Raw genomic sequence first — 21,505 nt, forward strand, 5'->3', positions numbered from 1 at the left:
CTGGGAAACTGGTCAGAATTGAAGGAATGACGGATGGCGCTAAATACAGGGAAATTCTTGAGGGAAACCTTTTTCAGTCTTCCAGAGATTTGAGACTGGGACGGAGGTTTACCTTCCAGCAGGACAATGACCCTAAGCATACTGCTAAAGCAACACTCGAGTGGTTTAAGGGGAAACATTTAAATGTCTTGGAATGGCCTAGTCAAAGCCCAGACCTCAATCCAATTGAGAATCTGTGGTATGACTTAAAGATTGCTGTACACCAGCGGAACCCATCCAACTTGAAGGAGCTGGAGCAGTTTTGCCTTGAAGAATGGACGAAAGTCCCAGTGGCTAGATGTGCCAAGATTATAGATACATACCCCAAGAGACTTGCAGCTGTAATTGCTGCAAAAGGTGGCTCTACAAAGTATTGACTTTGGGGGGGGGGGGGGGGGGGGGGGGGGTGAATACTTATGCACGCTCAAGTTTTCTGTTTTTTTGTCTTATTTCTTGTTTGTTTCACAATAAAAAATATTTTGCATCTTCAAAGTGGTAGGCATGTTGTGTAAATCAAATGATACAAACCCCACAAAAAATCAATTTTAATTCCAAGTTGTAAAGCAACAAAAAAGGGAAAATGCCAAGGGGGGGTCAATACTTTCGCAAGCCACTGTATAACAATGTTTTTTGCATCTGTTGCATCATGCTTTTTTCTTATTGTTAGCATTGTATATGCAGCTTCTAATGAATGCAGCATCTTCTTTTTTAAACTGGAGCTTTAACTCCTCATTCTCCAGTCAATGTTGTTGTTGTTGAGTCACGGACAGAGCCACTCCATGAAATGACTGTTGTGTCTTTGGATGTGCCCAATTAAAAAAATTGGGAAAGAAAATGCCTTGGCTGGAACACGTCTCGCTTTAATAAATTCCATCGCTACCGAACGGATCTTGCAGTTTATTAATTCTGAAAAGTCAGAAATCACTACAACAGTAATATAAATATACAAGAATGAAAGAATAATTCAAATATTTCCCACTGACTCTGTGCATCGAACAGCTGAAAAAACATGCTTCTGTATGTCTATAGGTTTTAACGTATATTCCAGAAATTCGCCATATGCCTGGACCAGTGTTCTGGGCTCAGCTGGGAAAAGTGCACTTGAGTGCTAGCTCTAATATGGGGCTGGAGCCTCCTGCAGCAGACAATACAATCCTGTCTAACCCTGTTCCACATTTGAGGTCAGGGGACGATGACAACTATCCTGTCTAACCCTGCCACACAGGTACAGTGCAGGTCAGGAGAGTATCCTGTCTAACCCTGTCACACAGGTACAGTGCAGGTCAAGAGAGTATCCTGTCTAACCCTGTCACACAGGTACAGTGCAGGTCAGGGGAGTATCCTGTCTAACCCTGTCACACAGGTACAGTGCAGGTCAGGGGAGTATCCTGTCTAACCCTGCCACACAGGTACAGTGCAGGTCAGGAGAGTATCCTGTCTAACCCTGTCACACAGGTACAGTGCAGGTCAGGGGGGCGGGAGCAGTGGGAATTACCATACCTTTTGTCCTGGAGGGCCCTGCAAACCCGACTCTCCCTGGACAGATAAAAGTAGAAAGAAAAGAAAAAAGAGAGAGTAAAATAATGAAAAGAGAGACAGTGAGACCAGAATATGGAATTAAAAACTGCAAGGTCTGAGAATGTCCTCTCACACCAGCATGGATATACAGTACTGAAGCAATAATGAGACAATTCATTCCTTGTGGGGTTTGTGAAGTATTTTGCAGTTACATATATTTTCCAAACTATCAGATTGTACAACAAAGAATTAGGGTGTTTATATGTTCACTGGGACCGTTTGGGACAGTTCAGAGTTTTTTTTAACTCACATGCCAATGCATTCTGGTACCTTTTAGTTGACTCTTAATAGATACAGGAATAGCGGTACCAGATTACAAAGCAATGCAAGCAAAGAAACCCTGAACTGTCCCAGACTGTCCTGTGAACATGGAGCCATATTGTCAATCAACCAAAAATAGAGCTGGTGTGGATGCATTGTCTCATTGTGAAGCCTGTTTTGTGGCCTGTGGAACAGTGAGTGTGAGGAAGCTGGTGAAACAAGCCTGGATTCCACCTGAAGCTGTCTTAGGTTCCCCTCTCAATGAGACAGAAAGGTAGAGGAGATAGATAGGGATATATATATAATCTTATAACTAAAGAGTAGGAGGGTCTGCGTGGTGTTGGGGGGGTTTGTGATTTGGGTTGGGGGGTTGGTGGTTGGAGTTGGTGGTTGAGTTTGGGGGATTGGTTGCTGGGAATGGTAGGTGGTTGTTGGTTGGGGTTGGGGGGGTGGTAGAGGGGTTGATGATTTGGGTTGGGGGTTGGTGGTTGGAGTTGGTGATTTGGGTTGGTGGTTGGGGGATGGTAGGGGGGTTGGTTGTTGATGATTGGGGTTGGGAAGGTTGGTGGTTGGGGCGATGGTAGGGGGATTGGTGGTTGGGTTGGGAAGGTTAGTGGTTGGGGCTGGGAAAGTTGGTGGTAGGGGTTTGGGGATGGTAGGGGTTTGGTGGTTAGCACTTGGGAAGGTTGGTGGTTGCGGTTTGGAGATGGTAGGGGGGTTGGTGGTTGGGGTTGGGGGATGGTAGAGGGATTTGTTTGCTGGGGTTGGGGATTGGAGAGGGTATTGGGAGGGGCAGGGGATCACCCTTGTGGAGTACCTTCAACCCTGGTTTCCCTGGTATTCCCGGCATTCCCCGCTCTCCCTAGAACAGGGCAAAGACAACAGACTCTTCAACAGGGAAAATTGAGTGAATGAAATCAGCATCTATCTGTCTGTCTGTCTGTCTGTCTGTCTGTCTGTCTGTCTGTCTGTCTGTCTACCTATCTATCTATCTAGTTTTTAAACCGGTGGTAGTATTATTTTTCTTGCACTGCGGTGGGGAAAAAACCGCTGATAAAACAAAACAAACAAAATAAAACTATCTCTCAGCTGGAACATTAACTAAACAATACTTCAGGTGGCCCGTGTCTGACGTCAGGAAGGATAAGCTGTTTACCCAAATAAACAACACTTTGGACAGCCACTGTCTGACTTTAAGATGGACAAGCTGTTTACCCAACTAAACAATACAAATCAAAACAGTTCACACATTCCCCTCAGAAAATACACATACAGCTCTGGAAAAAATTAAGAGACCACTGGAAATTTTTCTTAAATCAGGATCTCTACATTTATGGCAGCCATTCCATTCCAGTGTCTGTTGAATTCCAAGCCCAAAGAGTTGAAAAGGAAAGTTTTGAGTGAGTTAAAGAAGGGTTCAATTCTGGCTTTACTGACAGAGGGATACAGTGAGCATCAGGTTGCTTCTATCCTTAAAATTTCAAAGACTGCGGTTCATAAGAACAAGGTCAAGCAGCACACATTGGGGACAGCAAAGCTACAGACCGGCAGGGGGCGAAAACGACTCTCCACTGACCGGGATGACCGCCAACTCATTCAAATGTCACTCAGAAACCATAGGATGACATCAAGTGACCTACAAAAAGAATGGCAAACGGCAGCTGGGGTGAAGTGCACGGCGAGGACGGTTCGAAACAGGCTCCTAGGGGCAAGGCTGAAGTCGTGCAAAGCTAGAAAAAAGCCCTTCATCAATGAGAAGCAAAGAAGAGCCAGGCTGAGGTTTGCAAAAGACCATAAGGATTGGACCGTAGAGGATTGGAGTAAGGTCATCTTCTCTGATGAGTCCAATTTTCAGCTTTGCCCAACACCTGGTCATCTAATGGTAGACGGAGACCTGGAGAGGCCTACAAGCCACAGTGTCTTGCACCCACTGTGAAATGTAGTGGAGGATCGGTGATGATCTGGGGGTGCTTCAGCAAGGCTGGAATCGGGCAGATTTGTCTTTGTGAAGGACACATGAATCAAGCCAAGTACAAGGTTGTCCTGGAAGAAAACTTGATTCCTTCTGCTCTGACAATGTTCCCCAACTCTGTGGATTGGTTTTTCCAGCAGGACAATGCTCCATGCCACACAGCCAGGTCAATCAAGGTGTGGATGGAGGACCACCAGATCAAGCCCTGTCATGGCCAGCCCAATCTCCAGACCTGAACCCCATTGAAAACCTCTGGAATTTGATCAAGAGGAAGACGGACAGTCACAAGCCATCAAACAAAGCCGAGCTGCTTGAATTTTTGCGCCAGGAGTGGCATAAAGTCACCCAACATTAATATGAAAGACTGGTGGAGAGCATGCCAAGACGCATGAAAGCTGTGATTGAAAATCAGGGTTATTCCACCAAATATTGATTTCTGAACTCTTCCTAAGTTAAAACATTAGTATTGTGTTGTTTAAAAATGAATATGAACTTATTTTCTTTGCATTATTCGAGGTCTGACAACACTGCATCTTTTTTGTTATTTTGACCAGTTGTCATTTTCTGCAAATAAATGCTCTAAATGACAATATTTTTATTTGGAATTTGGGAGAAATGTTGTCAGTAGTTTATAGAATAAAACAAAAATGTTCATTTTACCCAAACACATACCTATAAATAGTAAAAACAGAGATACTGATAATTTTGCAGTGGTCTCTTAATTTTTTCCAGAGCTGTATACTGTGACTTCTTTAACTATTGACAAGTATAGAATTACTACAAACAGGTCTGTTACTCACTCTTCATTTTTTGGTTTTTTTCTTTTAGTTCAGCTTCCTCAATGCACACATGCTTCCACTTCCACTTCCTTACTCCTCTATACATCCAACACAAAGCTATCGGCTAAACCCTTTTTATCGAGGTGTCATTAACTTTAACAACAGTTCTGCAATTGACCATTAACCTTAATTCATTAATGAAACAAGCAACTATGGACTTTCCAAAGGCATGCATACATGCAGGAACTCATGAGACCTAGAGGTCACGCACTACACTGCAGGGAACAAAGTTTTTCTCATTCTCAAACTGACATAATGATTCTTCAGCACTTCACCAGACTATTTATCTATCTATCTATCTATCTTTCTATCTATCTATCTATATATCTATCTGTCTATCCATCTATCTCGATTTTTTTTGCCTGGCGGAGTGAGAGCGGTGTGGAGTGGTGGTGTGTGCATGAGCGCTGCTGGCAGGTTTGTCGGTCTTTTCCTCTTGTTTGTTTTTATATTGTTTTGCATTTCTTGTTTAAAGTGTACTGGTGAACAGTTTTATGTGCTGAGCTGATGCTCTGTCAGCGACAGCAGGCAGGATGGCCGGCATAGGAGGAAGGCCGTCGCCAAACTTTTCTTTTGAAAGGTTAACCCGCCGACATGGAGTTAAAGTTTCCGCCAAGGGTTTTATCCCTTTGGAGGAATGTATGCTCGCTATTGGGGAGGTAGTCGGTTGTGACAATGTAAAATCGGCTTTTCGCATGAGCGGCTCGATTGTGGTTTTTTTAGGTACAGTGGAGCTAGTGTCTATGGTTGTAGAAAAGGGGATTGTTGTCAATAATACTTTTCTCCCAGTAATTCCTTTAGCTGTCCCTGCTGGGAAAATCACCCTTTCTAATGTTCCCCCATTCCTGAAAAATGAAGTGATAGAGAGGAAGCTGGCTAGATATGGGCATCTCATGTCCGGGCTGAAGAGAATCCCTTTAGGCTGCAAGTCACCACATTTGAAACATGTTATGTCATTCAGAAGGCAGTTGTTTATGATTCTTAAAAACATCGATGAAGATCTTAACATCACGCTTAAGTTTAAGGTGGATGGTAGTGATTATGTTATTTATGCAACCTCTGACTCGATGAAGTGTTTCAGATGTGGGACTGAAGGTCACCTGGTGAAAAACTGTCCCAAGAAAGACAGTGGGGATCAGGATGGGAGTAAGGGAGACGAGACCGCCGATAAGCAGAAGCCAGGACCGGCCGGTGCTGGGCTCGCCGGAGGATCAGTGCCAGCGAGCAGGCTAGTGACGGGGGGCCAGCTGAGCCCCAGGAGGCAGGCAGTGAGGCTGTGTTGGGGGCGGAAAGCCAAATCAAAGCACAAGATACAGCAAAAGACAATGAGAGCACAGAAAGTCACGGAACGGAGGGAGAGAGTGAGCAAATTGACACAGAGACTGTTGCTAGTGTGCGGGGTGATGTTCAGATAAAGGTAGAGGGGGTAAAGTTTGTAGAGGATAGTGAGGTTTTTATATTGCTGGGGAAAAAAAGGGTGAGTAAAACAAAGGGCAGTGCTGTCACAAAAAAACGCAGCATTTCGTCTGATGGCAGCAGTGTTAATATGGAGCCTGAGAGCTCTGCAGAAATGTGCAGCGTGCAGGCTGTTAGCACAGTGACAGACAATCCCGCTGTAGACAGTGAGGATGAAGGCAGTCTCATTGATTCCTCTCAAGCATCGCAATCGCTACGCGCGTATAAACCCCGAGGAGGGTACAGTGTTCAAAGCATTAAAGATTTCCTGGAGCAGACGAAAAGGCGAAGGGGAATTGATATTGAGGATTTTTTTCCCGATATTGATTTGTTTCTGAGCTCAGTATGAGGTTTAAAACAAATCGTTTCTGCTCAGGAAACATTTAGTACTCAGGAGCTAGTGCTCCTGAAACACATATCGAGCAAACTCCGTAGCAATGTTAAACACAATCAGACCTGATGGCCAGTACACTCCTAATACTCTTTCTCTTTACTGTCTGCTTGTTTTTCTTTTCTGAATATCAATGTGTTTCCTTTTCAAACTCTGCAATGGCTAGCTTTAATATCAGGTGCCTTAATATTAATGGCTGTAGAAATGTTTTTAAAAGAGCCACACTGTTTGAATTTATCTCGCAGAAAAATCTGCATGTTACATTTTTGCAGGAGACTTACATAGATGGGGGAAATCAGGTTGATTGGGAAAAGGTGAGGTGTTAGTTTTAGGTGGGGATTTTAATTGCACAGCTGATAGCAGATTAGATCGGAATCAGATTGAGCCACATCCCCAGTCTGCCAGGTAACTGGTTAGGATTGAAAACTATATGGAACTAGTTGATGTGTGGAGAAACATTAATGCAAAGGATAGGCAATATACATGGGTCAAAACACATGGCACTGATGTTTCCATGGCTAGATTGGACCGGTTTTATACTGTTAAACATCATTTAAACATTTTTAAATCTTGTTTTATCAGCCCCTCATTGCGGCAATGGTGGGATGTAGAAAAGGTGCAGACTCAATCTTTTTGTCAGCAGTATACTAGAAATGTCACAAAGAGCTTAAATGAAACCATGAGAGAGCTGGAGGAGGACATCCTACAGCTCCAGAGAGCTCTGGAGTCCAGCCCAAACGAAAGGCTGATTGAGGGCCTAAAATGTAGGGGGTTAGCGGATCTGCTGGACATAAAGGTGCAGGGGGCTCTGGTGAGATCGTGGTTCCAGAGCTTAGTGGAGATGGATGCACCCACTCACTATTTCTTTGGGCTGGAGAAAAAGAGTGCAGAGCAAAGTGATTCATTGCCTGAGGACAGCGGCTGGGCAGGAGCTCAGGGAGCACGCAGAGATCCGGAAGCTGGCTGTGGGTTTTTATAAGGACCTATTTACAGCAGAGGCGGTGGAGGAAACGGGGGAATCACAACGTTTCTTGCAGGACCTCCCTCAGCAGTCTGAGAAGGAAGCCAAGGGGTTGGAAAGTCCTCTGACACCGTCTGAACTCTCTGATGCCCTGCAGGGGCTGAACAACAGAAAGTCAACTGGACTTGATGGCCTCCCAGTGGAGTTTTATAAAAAGTTCTGGTCTCTGCTGGGAGAGGACTTGTTGGATGTTTTCAGGGAGAGTGTGCAGGATAAAGTTCTGCCTCAGAGTTGCAGAAGAGTGGTTATCACTCTCCTCCCTAAAAAGGGAGATTTGTGTAATATTAAAAACTGGAGACCTGTGTCGTTGCTCTGTGCTGATTATAAAATCCTTTCCAGAGCCCTCGCAAATCACCTCGGACTGCGATAGGGTGGATGGTGCAAGGAGAGCAAACATACTGCGTTCCAGACAGATCCATTTTTGATAATATCTTTCTAATTTGAGATATACTGGCAGCCTCCAAGCTTTTTGGTTTCAATGCAGGTGTGGTGTCATTGGATCATGAATAGGCTTTTGACCGGGTAGATCACCTGTACCTGTGGAGGGCACTAAAAGCTTTTGGGTTTGGGACCGGTTTCTTAGAGAAGGTTCAGCTGCTCTATGGTGATGTTTCCGGTCTATTGAAAATCAATGGTGGCTTAAGCCCCTTTCCCTGTTCAGAGAGGTATAAGACAGGGGTGTTCCATGTCTGGTATGCTCTATGCTATAGCAATAGAGCCTCTTATAAATGAGCTGAGGAGGGTATTGACTGGACTGTCCATTACTCAGTGTCCCGGTAAACCAGTGAAGGTAACAGCTTATGCAGATGACATTGCTGTATTTATTAACAACCAAACTGATGTTGACAGTGTAGGCACCTGTCAAAGACTGTTTGAGAAGCTGTCATCTGCTAAAGTAAACTCGGATAAGAGTAGTGCAGTGCTTCGGGGTGACTGGAAGGGTTTTCGTCCTCCAATTTTACCTGCTGGATTGCAGTGGAGCAGGGGTGGGCTCCTTTATCTGGGTGTCCATCAAGGGGATGACAGCACAGTGCAGAGGAATTGGGAGGGGATGGTGGAGAAGGTGAAAGGCAGGTTGCAATGGTGGAAATGGCTGCTTCTGCAAATCTCCTATAGAGGTAGGGTACTTGTTATTAATAACTTGGTGGCCTCTAGCTTGTGGCACAGATTCATCTGCTTGGAGTCCCCACAGTCATTAGTGAAACAGGTTCGGACTGTGATGCTGGAGTTTTTCTGGGATGGGGTGCACTGGATCAGACAGAGTGTGCTGTACCTGCCTCTGGCTGAGAGGGGGGGCAGGGACTCATAGACCTTTCTAGCAGGACAGAGGCTTTTAGGTTACGGGCCCTGCAGAGGCTGCTGTATTGCACTGAGGACCTCCCGTGGAGGCAGTTTGCCTGTGCCTTCCTGCAGCAGGTGGGGAGGCTGGGTCTGGATAGGGGTCTTTTTTTTTTTAGAAATGGGTAAACTGGAGATGGACTGACTGCCAGACTATTATAAGAGCCTGCTGATTGCATGGCAGTGGGTGCGTATTGAGCAGAGGGACACTGAAAACATTAGCCTTGATTGGCTCCTAGAAGAGCCGTTAATATATAATACTTTCTTCAAGTGTGATATTGTTCAGACTGCTACTTTTATACATATGTTAGTGAAGGCAGGTGTTGTAAAGCTTAAAGCCCTTTTAGATTTCAACACCTACAGCTGGGTGACTCCTCAGTGGTTAACGTCTGCTCTGGGGATGCGGTCTGTCTGCACTGCTGAGCTTTTCCTTACCCAGGTGTGTGCTGCTCTCCCTGATGAGGGGCTGGAGCTCTTAAGCTAGCTGTTTAGGGAACAGAGAGTTCCGCACATGGATTCCCCCTTTCCATCACTGTTAGTGTCCCCAGCGATCAGTCAGGCTTCTGATGAGCAGGGTTATTTACCCACTGCAGAGGGTCTGAGAGATCTCCCTCTGTGTACAGTAGAGGGGAAACAGCTGTATAGGGTGTGTGTAAAGGGCCGTTACCAGCAGCAGCACAGGGCAATACCAGACACACACTGGAGAGAGAGGCTGGGGGTGGCGGAACAGTGGAGGATCTGCAGTGGAGGATCTTACATACCATCATTGCTGTTAACTCCTTTGTGAGCATCATATATCCTGAGGTGAAGGATTCCTGTCCACTTTGCTCACAGAGGGAGACTGTTTACCACTGTTTTGTGTTTTGCACCAGACTAAAATCTTTGTTTGCTGCTCTGAAGGAATTGCTTGCTGGATTGGGTTTTGTGTTCTCTGAGGTGTTTTTTATTTTTGGTTTTAAGTATTGCAAAAAGAGAAAGTACTCAATCCAGTTGGTGAATTTTATTATTGGACAGCCCAAATTAGCAATTTTAAAGAGCAGAAAAAACAAATTGAATGACGCTTTAAATATTAATCCTTTTGTCATTTTTAGAATGCTTGTATTAACACGGGTTAGATTGGATTTTAATTTCTATAAAGCAATGCATAATATAGCAATGTTTGAGGAAGTCTGTTGTGTAGACAATGTGTTGTGTGCTGTTAAGGATGGTGATCTGGAGGAGTATCTGTAATGTGACTTTTTATCTGTCCAAAATATTTTATCTATTGTTTTGTTCACCTTGGGTGGATCAGAATTGATTTTGTGACAATATTTGTTTTATAAGTACGGTTTTTGTGTATTCTATTTAATTGTTAAATAAAGTTTTTCAAAAAGTATCTATCTATCTATCTATCTATCTATCTATCTATCTATCTATCTATCTATCTATCTATCTATCTATCTATCTATCTATCTATCTTTAACACACTCGTATTGTAATAGCAGCTCTTAAGGGTTAAGCTCAAGAAAGACGGGTTCAGTGGCCTGTGAAGTGAAGGGCTCTGCTGGGATGAAGCTCCATCTCGTTTATATGCCATTTCACACAGCAGAAAAGGAGAAAGGGAAAACAATAGAAGTCCTAGTGCCACTAGAAACATATGACTTCATAAAGCTGGAGCAAGTAGTTTTATAATAGGAACCTCATGATGGATGGGTGAAAACTACTGGCAGCTTTTCAAGTAGCTGGGAGCTTGGGAGCAGAGCAAGTGGATTTCCAGATCTGTGCTTTTTATAAGTGCTACAGCAGGTGTGTGCCGGTCTGTGAGAGAGAAGCGAGGCTGACAGGCTGTGCCAGACGCATTGCTGTGAACCTGTTAGGGGTCTCTGGTTTCAGGGTCACAAGGAGATGAAAGGGCTTCTGCTGTCGGTTCTTAACTAGAGATGGGCAAGGCTCTCTCCCATTTCAACCCGATCTCTTCCGACTTTCATATTTTATTGACACAAACCCAGCTTATCAGAATTTCATGCTGAGAGCTTTGGATAAAGTAGAATAAATTGCACAAACAGGAAAAGGAAGCAGAGTTCTTTGATCACAGTGTCCTTTTTCATTCCTCGTGATATCATTTCCACACATAAACATGGGCCCAGGCACACCTCCGAGACGAGAAACCAGAGAGCACCTTCTTCAGGGGGCACTTTGATCCTCCGTTTGGTGTCTCAAAACTCTTTAAATTATTGATACTTTCTTTAGGGTGACGTGAAACTCAAGCAGGGAGTGGGAGTGAGATTCTTCAAGGGTGCAATCTGCAAACCCACATTAGAGTTTACCATGGGAAATTCACACAGTTGTTTTGAAGTTCACTGTGCTTTACCCAGATTTTTTTTTTTTTTTTAATATAATTTACTGTGCTTTACAATACTACAGTGCTACCTTTTTACAGTCCATTATCCAATAATGAGGCCTCACCAATATAAGAATAGGAGATTAAGAATATTTGACTTTCAAGAAGGCAGTGGCAATGCCATAGCTGAAATTAGATATTTCTTTTCTTTTTTTTATTGAATTTTATATACATACTGGATATACACATCATAAAGGATATGTGGGGTGTACTGTACAAACTGTTGATCTATGTTAGATAAGGTACACTAGAGCTGGTATTTTTGTTTCATATAGAATATGGTGCGCTAGAAACAAATCAAGGAAAATCTGATACTCCTAATATAAATAATCTGGGTAAAAATTAGATATATCTAGTTGATTTGTTGCATTTCACACTTTGTAGTTTCACCTGCCCGAAATTCTAACAAGACACCAGCAGGGGGAGTGGTGTCCACAGTCAAAAGAACTGCACAGCTCAGTCTACATTAACGGCAGACACTGGCCCAAGTTTGCATTTAACTTTTTAAGTAAAGTGAGTATGTACTGTGGAGCTAGATTATCTAGACTGGTCCTATCTGATGCAGGTTATGTCTGACTGGTTCATGATGCAACTGTGGCACTCTGGGTGCAATACTGTGAAGTGCTTTTGTGAGTAGTAATGCTGCAAAACTATTAACAACTTCACTGAAACTAAATGAACCCCCTCAATAAACATTGTAGGTTTTATGCACCTATATAAATAAGACCCAACAATAAGGTAAGTTACTCATTTGGGGCATTTACTACCTACTTTCGACCACTGGAAGAATACAAAAACCAAACTGCACCCCATGCTAACAGCACTGCAGAGTGCAGCAAGGCAGTGGAAAAGCAAACTTTAAAACATGTGTAGTATAGTATAATGAACTGCAAAATCACTGTTTTCTTTCACAATGTCTACATCTAGTGCTGTACTTTTCTTTCTTTTCTAAACAGCACAACCTGTTACTGCACCTTCTCTTTGTTTAGTAAAACTCTTTACAGGGTTCTGACAATGCAAATTCATATCCTGAATTCCAAATACCACCAGTATCAGAGAAAGAGCGTTTACATTGAGCAGCTAAAAACTGGACATGACAAAACACCAAATGGTGAGCATTGCAATCTACCTTTTCTCCTTTCTCTCCCGGCTGGCCTGTTTTCCCTTCCACTCCCTGCAGAGAGAAGCATGCAGAAGCAGTTTAGAGAGCAGGCAGACAGACAGACAGACAGTCAGACACAAGCTAGTCATAGCAAGCTGAGAGATTAATAGAACAAGGAAAAGTTGAAAGAAGCAAGCCACTTCTGATACCATTTGGAAAACAATGAACTGCTGGGTTAAAACAGCACAGAGACAGGGAGGTAGCATGAGTGAAGAGCTGTGCAAGGGTTCCTACCTTGAAACCTCTGTCTCCCTTTGAGCCCTGCAGACACAAGAGATACGACATGAGACACTTGGACTGGGGTACAGCACAGACATACAGTCATGCTGAAAGAAACTTCACAAATTCAATGACAAACGTTTCAGCCACAAGTCTCAGTGCCTACATTCAACACTACATGGAATTTGAACAGTTGGATTGCCTTGTTGTAGATGATAGTACAGACATTAAACTACTCCACAGGTCACTTAGGCTCGTAAAACTGTATTAAAACACTGGTGCCCAAAAGTATGGGCACCTTCTCTAAGTTTCAGTGAAAACAATTGTGATTGGATGAATTAGCACAGGGTTATAAACCTGTGGGTTGTGATTGAATGATTTAGCACAGGGTTGAAAACCTGTGAGTTGTGATTGGATGATTTAGCACAGGGTTGAATACCTGTGGGCTGTGATTGGATGACTTAGCACAGGGTTGAATACCCATGGGCTGTGATTGGATGATTTAGCACACGGGTTGAAAGCATCAAGTTCTCTCAATTCAATCATGCAATGCTGGAGCATGCTGAACAGAGTAGTGAAAAGATGCGAGGCAGTTAATATGGGTATGTTTAGAAGGGTGGCAAAAGGCAAAACACTTATAAAAGTTTACCACTGTAATTTTGTAATTTCCACCCATGTTGTTCCTGTGGTTATACTATGCATTTACTATAGTTTACCATGGTTAACATGTTTATAAATATGCTTCACCATAGCTATGGTATGGTAAACTTTTATAAGGGAAAACTTGCAGCACCTCAAGTGGAGCTGTGATACACCCTACTCATTATTAATTTGGGATGCTGGTAAAATGTATAGTTGGTCATTGGAATGTCAAGAAACCTTTTTTAGATTGCTTCTTGTACTTTAATCATACACATATTTTGTTACTAGGCTGGCTAGCTAATCCAACAGCCTGGGGGAATTGCAGTCTGAACAAGAGAAATTCAATTTACCTGTGGGCCTGCAGGTCCAGGGGGGCCTGGCTCACCACCATCTCCCTGAGAGACAATGAAGAAAAGACAATAAAGACGAGAGAGAACAGGAAAGCAGAAGAATAGGAGAGCTCGTGAAGGAGCAGTCACAATACTGGATAGAGAAACAGTCATGTGAAAACTGGAATGGCTCAAACTGGGCCTTCTGTGAGAATCCAGTTTCCATGAGATATACTGACCTCCCCTTCCAGGGGCTTGATTGTTCAGATTGTCTGGCAGCTTGTAGGTGAGCTGCTATATCCAGTTATTACTACAGGTGTTAATACTCACACCCTATACGTCTTTCTCGTGAAACAATAGAATTGTACCCCTTGCCAGTGCATCTATTTATCCCTAGTTCAAGTATTTAAATCTCATGGTTATTTCAACCTTACCTTTCTCCCAGGGATGCCTGGAATTCCTGGTTCACCCTAAAAAATATGTTATAAAGTTAATAACAGCATTAAAACAAAAGATTACAAATGGTATTCATCAACACTGTACCATATATTTATCAAACCTCTTCTCTTCAGGTTTGTATTTTTTTTATACACCCCTTCAGTCATATTTTTAAAATTACATTTGTAGACATTTTAAACAGTTTGTGTGAACTCTGTGGAGTTCGAGAAGTTGCCCTGCCAAAACTGAAAAAAACACAAATAGGAAACATAACATGGTACAATTGTAGATGCAGCGACAAAAGGGCTGTATAAAAACACCACCAGAACAACATATTTCCAGTTTTCCTTCTGGAGTTAGAAACTTCAGTAGGATCCTTTTCCTGAAATACAGCTTTCTAATATTTGCTCTGGAATGCCTGTTCATTTGCCAAACTCACAGTGTACCGCTGTACTGTAATGCACTCCACAGTAGCGTTTCCTGATTGCGCCGGCATGGACTATCTCAAACTTGCATTTTGAGCTGCCTCTGTGCGCCGAGACCCGGAAACCAGCTTTACAATCCCTGCTGAGATCTGAACTCATGTTACAACTATTGGACAGATGTTACACACGCCATTGCCTACAGCACCTCTGTGCTTTGGGTCCCTGCGTCAGCTTAGCATTCTCCAGGAAAAATGGCTCATTAAGCAAATTCATTGAGATATCTGAATATCTAAAGGCTCAAGATGCCATGAAACAATGATTAATTTCAAATGCATTGAGATATCTGAAGGCTGCAGAATGCCCTGTGAAACAAATTATGAATTTATAAATTCTCAGCTTACTGCTCGGATTCCATTCCCATTGAAACAACAGACACAATTCCTTTATAATTGACTGCTTTAGGTTTACACCACGTATTGTATAGGACATTCCCCAGGTACTCAAACCAAGCAGTCTATCAGGGCACCTAGGACTAGCTTGTTTTCGCACTGCTAAAACTAAATGGATATCAGCAAGTTGCCACTGGTGTCCCTCTTAACATCAGACTTTTACCCTATCCTATTAAACAAAACAAAATGAAACCCTCTGGAAAATATTGGACTTCAAGCAGGACAGCTCAATTTCAGGTAATCACAATTTATTTGAATAAATCCTTTAATAAACCTGGGAGGTCTTTGAGAGTTCAGTCATGCCGAACACTAAACAAATTCCCTTCAGTCCTGGCATGTCCCTTTCATTCTCAGTCTGCCCTGTTACTTTCTTTGCCTGTAGTACAGTCAAACCTTTTTTTAGGTAATATAAAACATCTATGATGTTAAAGAGTCATTTTAAAATGACACTGAGAGGACTAGCAAAGGAAAGCAGGGGCTCTTTTTAACCAGTTCAATAGCAGTTATATTAAAATGTCACCTGTCTGAACTCATTATCAATGATACTTATTGGCTGTGTTAGAAAAGTTTACCATGGTACTTTTACATTGTATTTTTTCAGTTTTTCCTTGCCTTTCCTATGGTTAAATAATGCATTTACCATCCTTTATCCTGGTATGCCACATTTATTAATATTCTTTAGCATACCTTGCTATTCTTAATGCTTACCTATCCTTTACCATGCTTTATTACACTTGCTGTGCTTTTACTGTGCGGAACATTTATAAAGATCAAACCTCTGTATTATAATCACACAAAACTTTAAATAATAAAATGTATTCCAGCATGGATATATCCAGAAAAAGATATTTTAAAAAGTTTCAAAAATTATAAAGCCGAGTAGCTCATCTTTACGACCACTGAAGAATACATTTGTGAAAATGTTTTTTTTATTGTTGCTTTGCCCAAGAACTTTACATATCCAAATTAGTAGGTGTTTATCAGCTAGGTACATAGACTAAAATGAAAGAGAAAACTTACCTTGCCATCTTTCCCTGGCTTTCCAGTTTCACCAGGCTTACCCTGAAACACAAAGTCTGTCACTGTCTTGTCCTTGTATGTGTCAATTAAATCAGAAAGCACGCTCCTTGAGTGTCAGTTAAACAGAAAGCATGTCTCCTTGTGTGTGTCAGTTAAACAGAGAGCATGTCACTGTCTTGTTCTTGTGTGTCAGTTAAACAGAGAGCATGTTCACTGTCTTGTTCTTGTGTGTCAGTTAAACAGAGAGCATGTCACTGTCTTGTTCTTGTGTGTGTCAGTTTCCAGGGCTACAGGCTTCATGTGACAGACTTCTAGTCTGTTTGTGGAGCTCATTTTCAGCCAGTTAGAAAATGGGTTTTGTTAGAAGGGAAGCAATGAGGCTTGGGGCGATTAAAGTACAGGTAGTGTATTTCTTCCTAACATAATCATTTAGAAATTGTTGCCTTGCATCCCAGTTCAGATGTGTGAGTATATAGGTATGCTGAACTGGAATTTAGATTTTTAGAATTTAGAAGCTTTAAGGAAAGTTTAAGTACCATTTTGTTTCATCCCTTCCATCGTGTGGGTACTACAGGGCCTGCATTACGATCCCTGACATTGAATTAAATGTCTCCTCTATTCATCCCCACGCATGCAGTTCCAAGCAGTGCATGTATGCCATGATCGTGTTTCTGGGCGTTCTCCATAATATAGCACCTCGGACTACATTTTCAAAGTGTTTCCTCCATTCTTTAATTAACTCCAATTTTTTGAAAGGAGGAAAAATCATGTTTATGTAACAAAAACAAAACACATTGAGTGTGTGGGAAAACTTGAAATATATAACTTAGTTGTTTGGTCCCAGTTTTGTAAAATGAACAGGAGTAGAAGTTAAGGACCGGAGTAAATGATTTGAAAACATGGCCCCTCAGCTTTAACCTGGTTTAGCCCTCTAACCAGGATTACAATTGCCTAACTTGATTTTCTCCCACACTGTTTAATAAATCATGTGTGAAAAGTGTTGGGGTGGCAGTCTCAGCCTTGGTTTAGTAGTTCATTAACCTGATTCTGCAAGTTTGGGTGAGCTAAACTGGACCCCCTGTTACTTACTGGAGTTCCGCTGGGCCCTGATGGTCCTGTGGCTCCTAGGGGCCCAGGGGGGCCTGGGGGTCCGGGGGGTCCTTGAATCCCAGCTTGCCCCTGCTCACCCTGCACACAAACGCAGGGTTATATTCATAGCAGGTGAGACAAAATGACAGACACAACATCACACACCCACAGCATCATACACAACACACACACACAGCATAACATCACACACAGTGTCAGACACACACACACAGCGTCACACACACATCATCATACACACACAAACAACATCATACAAACAACATCATACAAACAGCGTCACACACACACAGCGTCACACATAGTGTCAGACACACACACAGCATCACACAGTGTCAGACACACACACACACAGCATCACACATATATGGCATCTCACACACACACACAAACAGCATGATACACACCCACTTTGACACACACATACAGTGTCAGACACACACACAGCATCTCTCTCTCTCACACACACACACACACACACACAAACAGAATTACACATACACAGCATCACACACACACAAACAGCATTACATATACACAGCATCACACAGTCACACACACAGCATCATACACACACTCACATACACGCACACACACAGAAACAGCGTCACACACTCACAGAAACAGCGTCACACACTCACATACTGTCTCTTTGGAGGTGAGAGTTAAAGCAAGCTAACATTTGTGTTAAAGAAAATGGTGCTTCAGGAGTGTACCAGTTTATATGAGTTGATGAAAATACTGTGTTGGGAGACAAATGCATGTAGTTGTTTTTTTTGTTTTTTTTCATTTGTTATTGATAGCTTTCCCTTTCCTGAGCCTCTCGATATAATTGTGCCGAGTTGTGTGGCATTCGTTTTGTAATGACATTAATATCCCCTAGGGATCTAACTAAGACTATCAACCTCAATTTACTTCTGACTGGAGCCAGCTTCAAACTCAGGCCTCCAGCAGCACGAAAAGCTGGTGCATAAGCCCACTAAGCCACCTAGCTGCATAATAACAATAGTACTAACAAAAGTAATAATAATAGTAAAAATAACAATCATTACTTCATCATCATCATCATCATCATCATCATCATCATCATCATCATCATCATCATCATCATCATTATTATCATTATCGTCATCCTTTTTAATATTTACGAAGTTCTTTCCATGCATTAAAAAGAATTGACTGCGGTAGCATTCATAATTCACACATGGTCTTCATCAGAACTCTAACCACAGTAAAATACATTTTAAGCTTAGAAATGAATTACTCTGCCATGGCAGTAGAAAATGACTCATAATAGCAGACTGGTTATATATGTAAAAAACACTACTGAATAGTGCTTCAGTCTCACATTGTCTCCAAACATGGTATTGAATTCTGGCTGCATACAGTATGCACACCTGCGATAACATAAGGGAGGATGGATGCCAGCTATCTGAACATCTGTGCCACAGCATTCAGAGTATCATTTCTTGCTGTTTTTCAGCTGGTACTTTCTTTAAGGGTTTGTTTCTTGCAGCTATCTGATAGAAACACTGCAATATGGGGGAGGAAAAACCTCCCCTTTTAAAATGTTGTAAACTGCCTTTTATCATGGTTGCATTCATTTATACTTGCAACAGCGCATACTGCTTAATAAACTTACCCTAACAGCCTTCATATTAGGGCTACAGGGCTGGACCATATTCAAGCTCAATATACTGTCGCTATCACTTTAACAATTCATGCCTGTAATATTATAGCATTATCTTTTAGACAATATTGAACTCATCTATATGCGGTAAAGGAGCATTTGCTCCACCTCCCCTCCCCACCCCTGATCCCACTGATAATGCTTAAACCACAATGAACTCTGCACCAAGCTTTCCAGGAAGGAGATACATTGTCAAGTGCCAGAAGCAGAGAAGCAGAGATTGTACCTGGTACCGCTTTCTGATTACAGGCGTCAGTGGAGACAGCGTGCGCACAGTGTTCAGGATAGGTAATAGCTGAAGAGGTCAGAAGGAGGCCAGGGCAAGATGGAATATAAAAAGGACAGGGCCGGAAAAAAAACAGAGGGAAAAAAACAGAGAGAGACAGTGAGAATAACCAGTGGTACCTGACAGGGCGAGACAGAGGCAGAGATAGCAGCAATGTCGATCTAGTTCTGGGAGTGCATTAATAATACAAAATGGTAAATATTTACTAAATAAAATGTTGGCTGCTTGAGACCCTGTGGTTGCTCCTCTCTTATGATGTCTGGAATGTAAGACCAGAACTGAGCAAACCCTATCCCAAAACCCCAAACCCCATCCTAAAACCTCCTGATCATTGTTCAAATGCTTTTTGAGTTTAATTTATGTAATGTTTTTCATAATAATCTGGGGCCAATATCTGTATGAAAGTTAAGGGATTCTGTAGTCAGTGATGGTATTTTTGGAGTCAATGCAGTTCAGCAGAGTCACCACTGAGAACAGTGAGGGCTGACAGGGAGACACTCCAAGTCTCACTGTCTAATGAACTCCCATCTCCAGATGCTGCTGTATCAAGCTAAGCCTTGATCTAGACTTGCCATAAAGAAAACACACAATACTGGTAGCATCCAGAACTGGTGCATATGCCCTCTTATTGAGTTGCCTTTCAAACTATAAAAAGTCATTAAAGCAGTGACAATCTCAGAAAACTGCTTTGTTTTCAAAGGCATAAAGGAGCAATAGAAGTACTGTGTACTGTCTCTGTAGTATTACCCATTTCTTACATTCTATTCTGACTCAAGTTAGCATGTACAGTCTGAAGCAGCAACACTAACAAACCAAAATGCTGCTTTAAACGTTCGTCTCTTTATGGCAAGACTGGATGCGAGTGACAGTTAGGTTACCACAAACCTTGACAGCCAGGATCTGATTGGAGTGCAGTGCGGCTAGTGTCACCCCTGGGAACTCCTACAGAATGTTAAACACACAGGAACTGAGTCACTCCCACTGCACTCCAGCAGCAGAAGCCCAACCATGTTCAACGGGCTTCTGTCTATCTCACACACACAGGAACAAGGGGCTCCAACAACGGCCCCAGCTCACACAGTGCAACAGGGCTGAGTGGAGAGCTGGGAGCTCCTGCCCATTAGACTACACACACTTTTAATTTGTGTAGAGGAGGAAATCTCATGCAAACCTTAAAGAAGCTTCCAAGGTGCCTCCCAATCATTAACAAACAACCTCACTGCTTACTGTCACTGTCAACTCACAACCTAACTACTGTCACTATAAATAACGAATATACCAAGGTTATGAAACTCAAACAGTTCGTATTTGTCTCTGTCACTATAAATACATAAAATGCCAAGCTGTAATATACTACCAATTAAAGAAAACTTAGAGTAATGACCCAGGCCATGTACATAACAAATATCAAAACATTTGTGTTTAAAATGAAATTTGTAACAATACATTGCAGTAATCAGTGTCAATGCTATTAAAATGTAGGTATGCAGTTACTGCAATGGTCCTTTGAGCAGAGTTCACGATGTTTGAATGCAGGCTGGTGTCACCCACTACCTCACATTGTGGCACCCTATTTATATGTCACCTTGCGCAGTGTTGGACAGGACGGAGCCAGGGCCTGTAGGGAAGCAACTGCAGGCCTTTAAAAGGAATTCAACTCACACAACATTCCAGCTGCATCAGAACAAAGCACTGTATCTGACTAGTGGTGAAGGGGCATGCTGGGAGGCAGGAGACTGGAGCTCTGAGCTGCACTGCTGGCATGGGGCATATCACTTCACTTCATTATGCTTCTGTCAGACAAGCTTCCAAACTAAACAGAAGCATGCAGTTTTGATTGGCGCTACAGTACCTAAGATACCAGTCAAGGTGGTGTTGTAGGTATTAACCATGAGGATCAGGGAGTGGTAATGAGCTCAAAACATCAGAAAGCTTAACAGCAGTTGAAGAATTAATTATCCGAGATTTAAAAGTATGGTCCACAGTCTTTGTAAATACTGACAGATTAATCTAAAAAAAGAATGGCAAGATGAACAGTAATAGTAAGATCTAAGGTTCTTAACAGCTAAATTACAAGAAATGACCAGATCTAAAGTATGCCCATGATAATGCACTGGACCTTCTACATGCAGGATAGAATCTAAGGAATCCAGTAGACTCAACATTTCCAAGGAGGTAGAATCAGAATCAGTGTCAACTTGAAGGTTAAAATCACCCAATAAAATATTTCCATCACATTTGACTGTCTATATAGTCAATCAGAAATAGCGGGTTTGATTTGGGTGGTCAATAAATAATTACAATATGAAAAGGTAATGGAATGTTTAACGTCAAGGTTAAAACTTCAAAAGATGAATAACCTTCAACAATTTCCCGTTTGATTCTTAATTAAACTACGGAAAACAGCAGCAAATCTACCTCGACGCCCAGTAGAGCGAGCTTTCTGGAAAAAAGTATAGAATAG

At 42.3% G+C, this 21,505-nt stretch overlaps 1 protein-coding gene across 1 annotated transcript in view; it reads right to left on the reverse strand.

Moving 5' to 3' along the window:
- Positions 1-21,505, reverse strand: part of col13a1 (collagen, type XIII, alpha 1) — a 173,916-nt gene that overhangs the window by 39,675 nt on the left and 112,736 nt on the right. The window contains exons 12-18 of the mRNA XM_041267412.1: positions 18,982-19,050; positions 17,048-17,146; positions 15,959-16,000; positions 14,061-14,096; positions 13,648-13,692; positions 12,671-12,697; positions 12,404-12,448 (exon numbers count right to left, since the gene is read on the reverse strand). Of these exons, the coding sequence (XP_041123346.1) occupies positions 12,404-12,448; positions 12,671-12,697; positions 13,648-13,692; positions 14,061-14,096; positions 15,959-16,000; positions 17,048-17,146; positions 18,982-19,050 (363 nt within the window). The remainder of the gene's footprint in view (positions 1-12,403; positions 12,449-12,670; positions 12,698-13,647; positions 13,693-14,060; positions 14,097-15,958; positions 16,001-17,047; positions 17,147-18,981; positions 19,051-21,505) is intronic.

This window comes from Polyodon spathula, chromosome 13, assembly GCF_017654505.1.
Source record: "Polyodon spathula isolate WHYD16114869_AA chromosome 13, ASM1765450v1, whole genome shotgun sequence".
Classification (NCBI taxonomy): Eukaryota; Metazoa; Chordata; class Actinopteri; order Acipenseriformes; family Polyodontidae; genus Polyodon; species Polyodon spathula.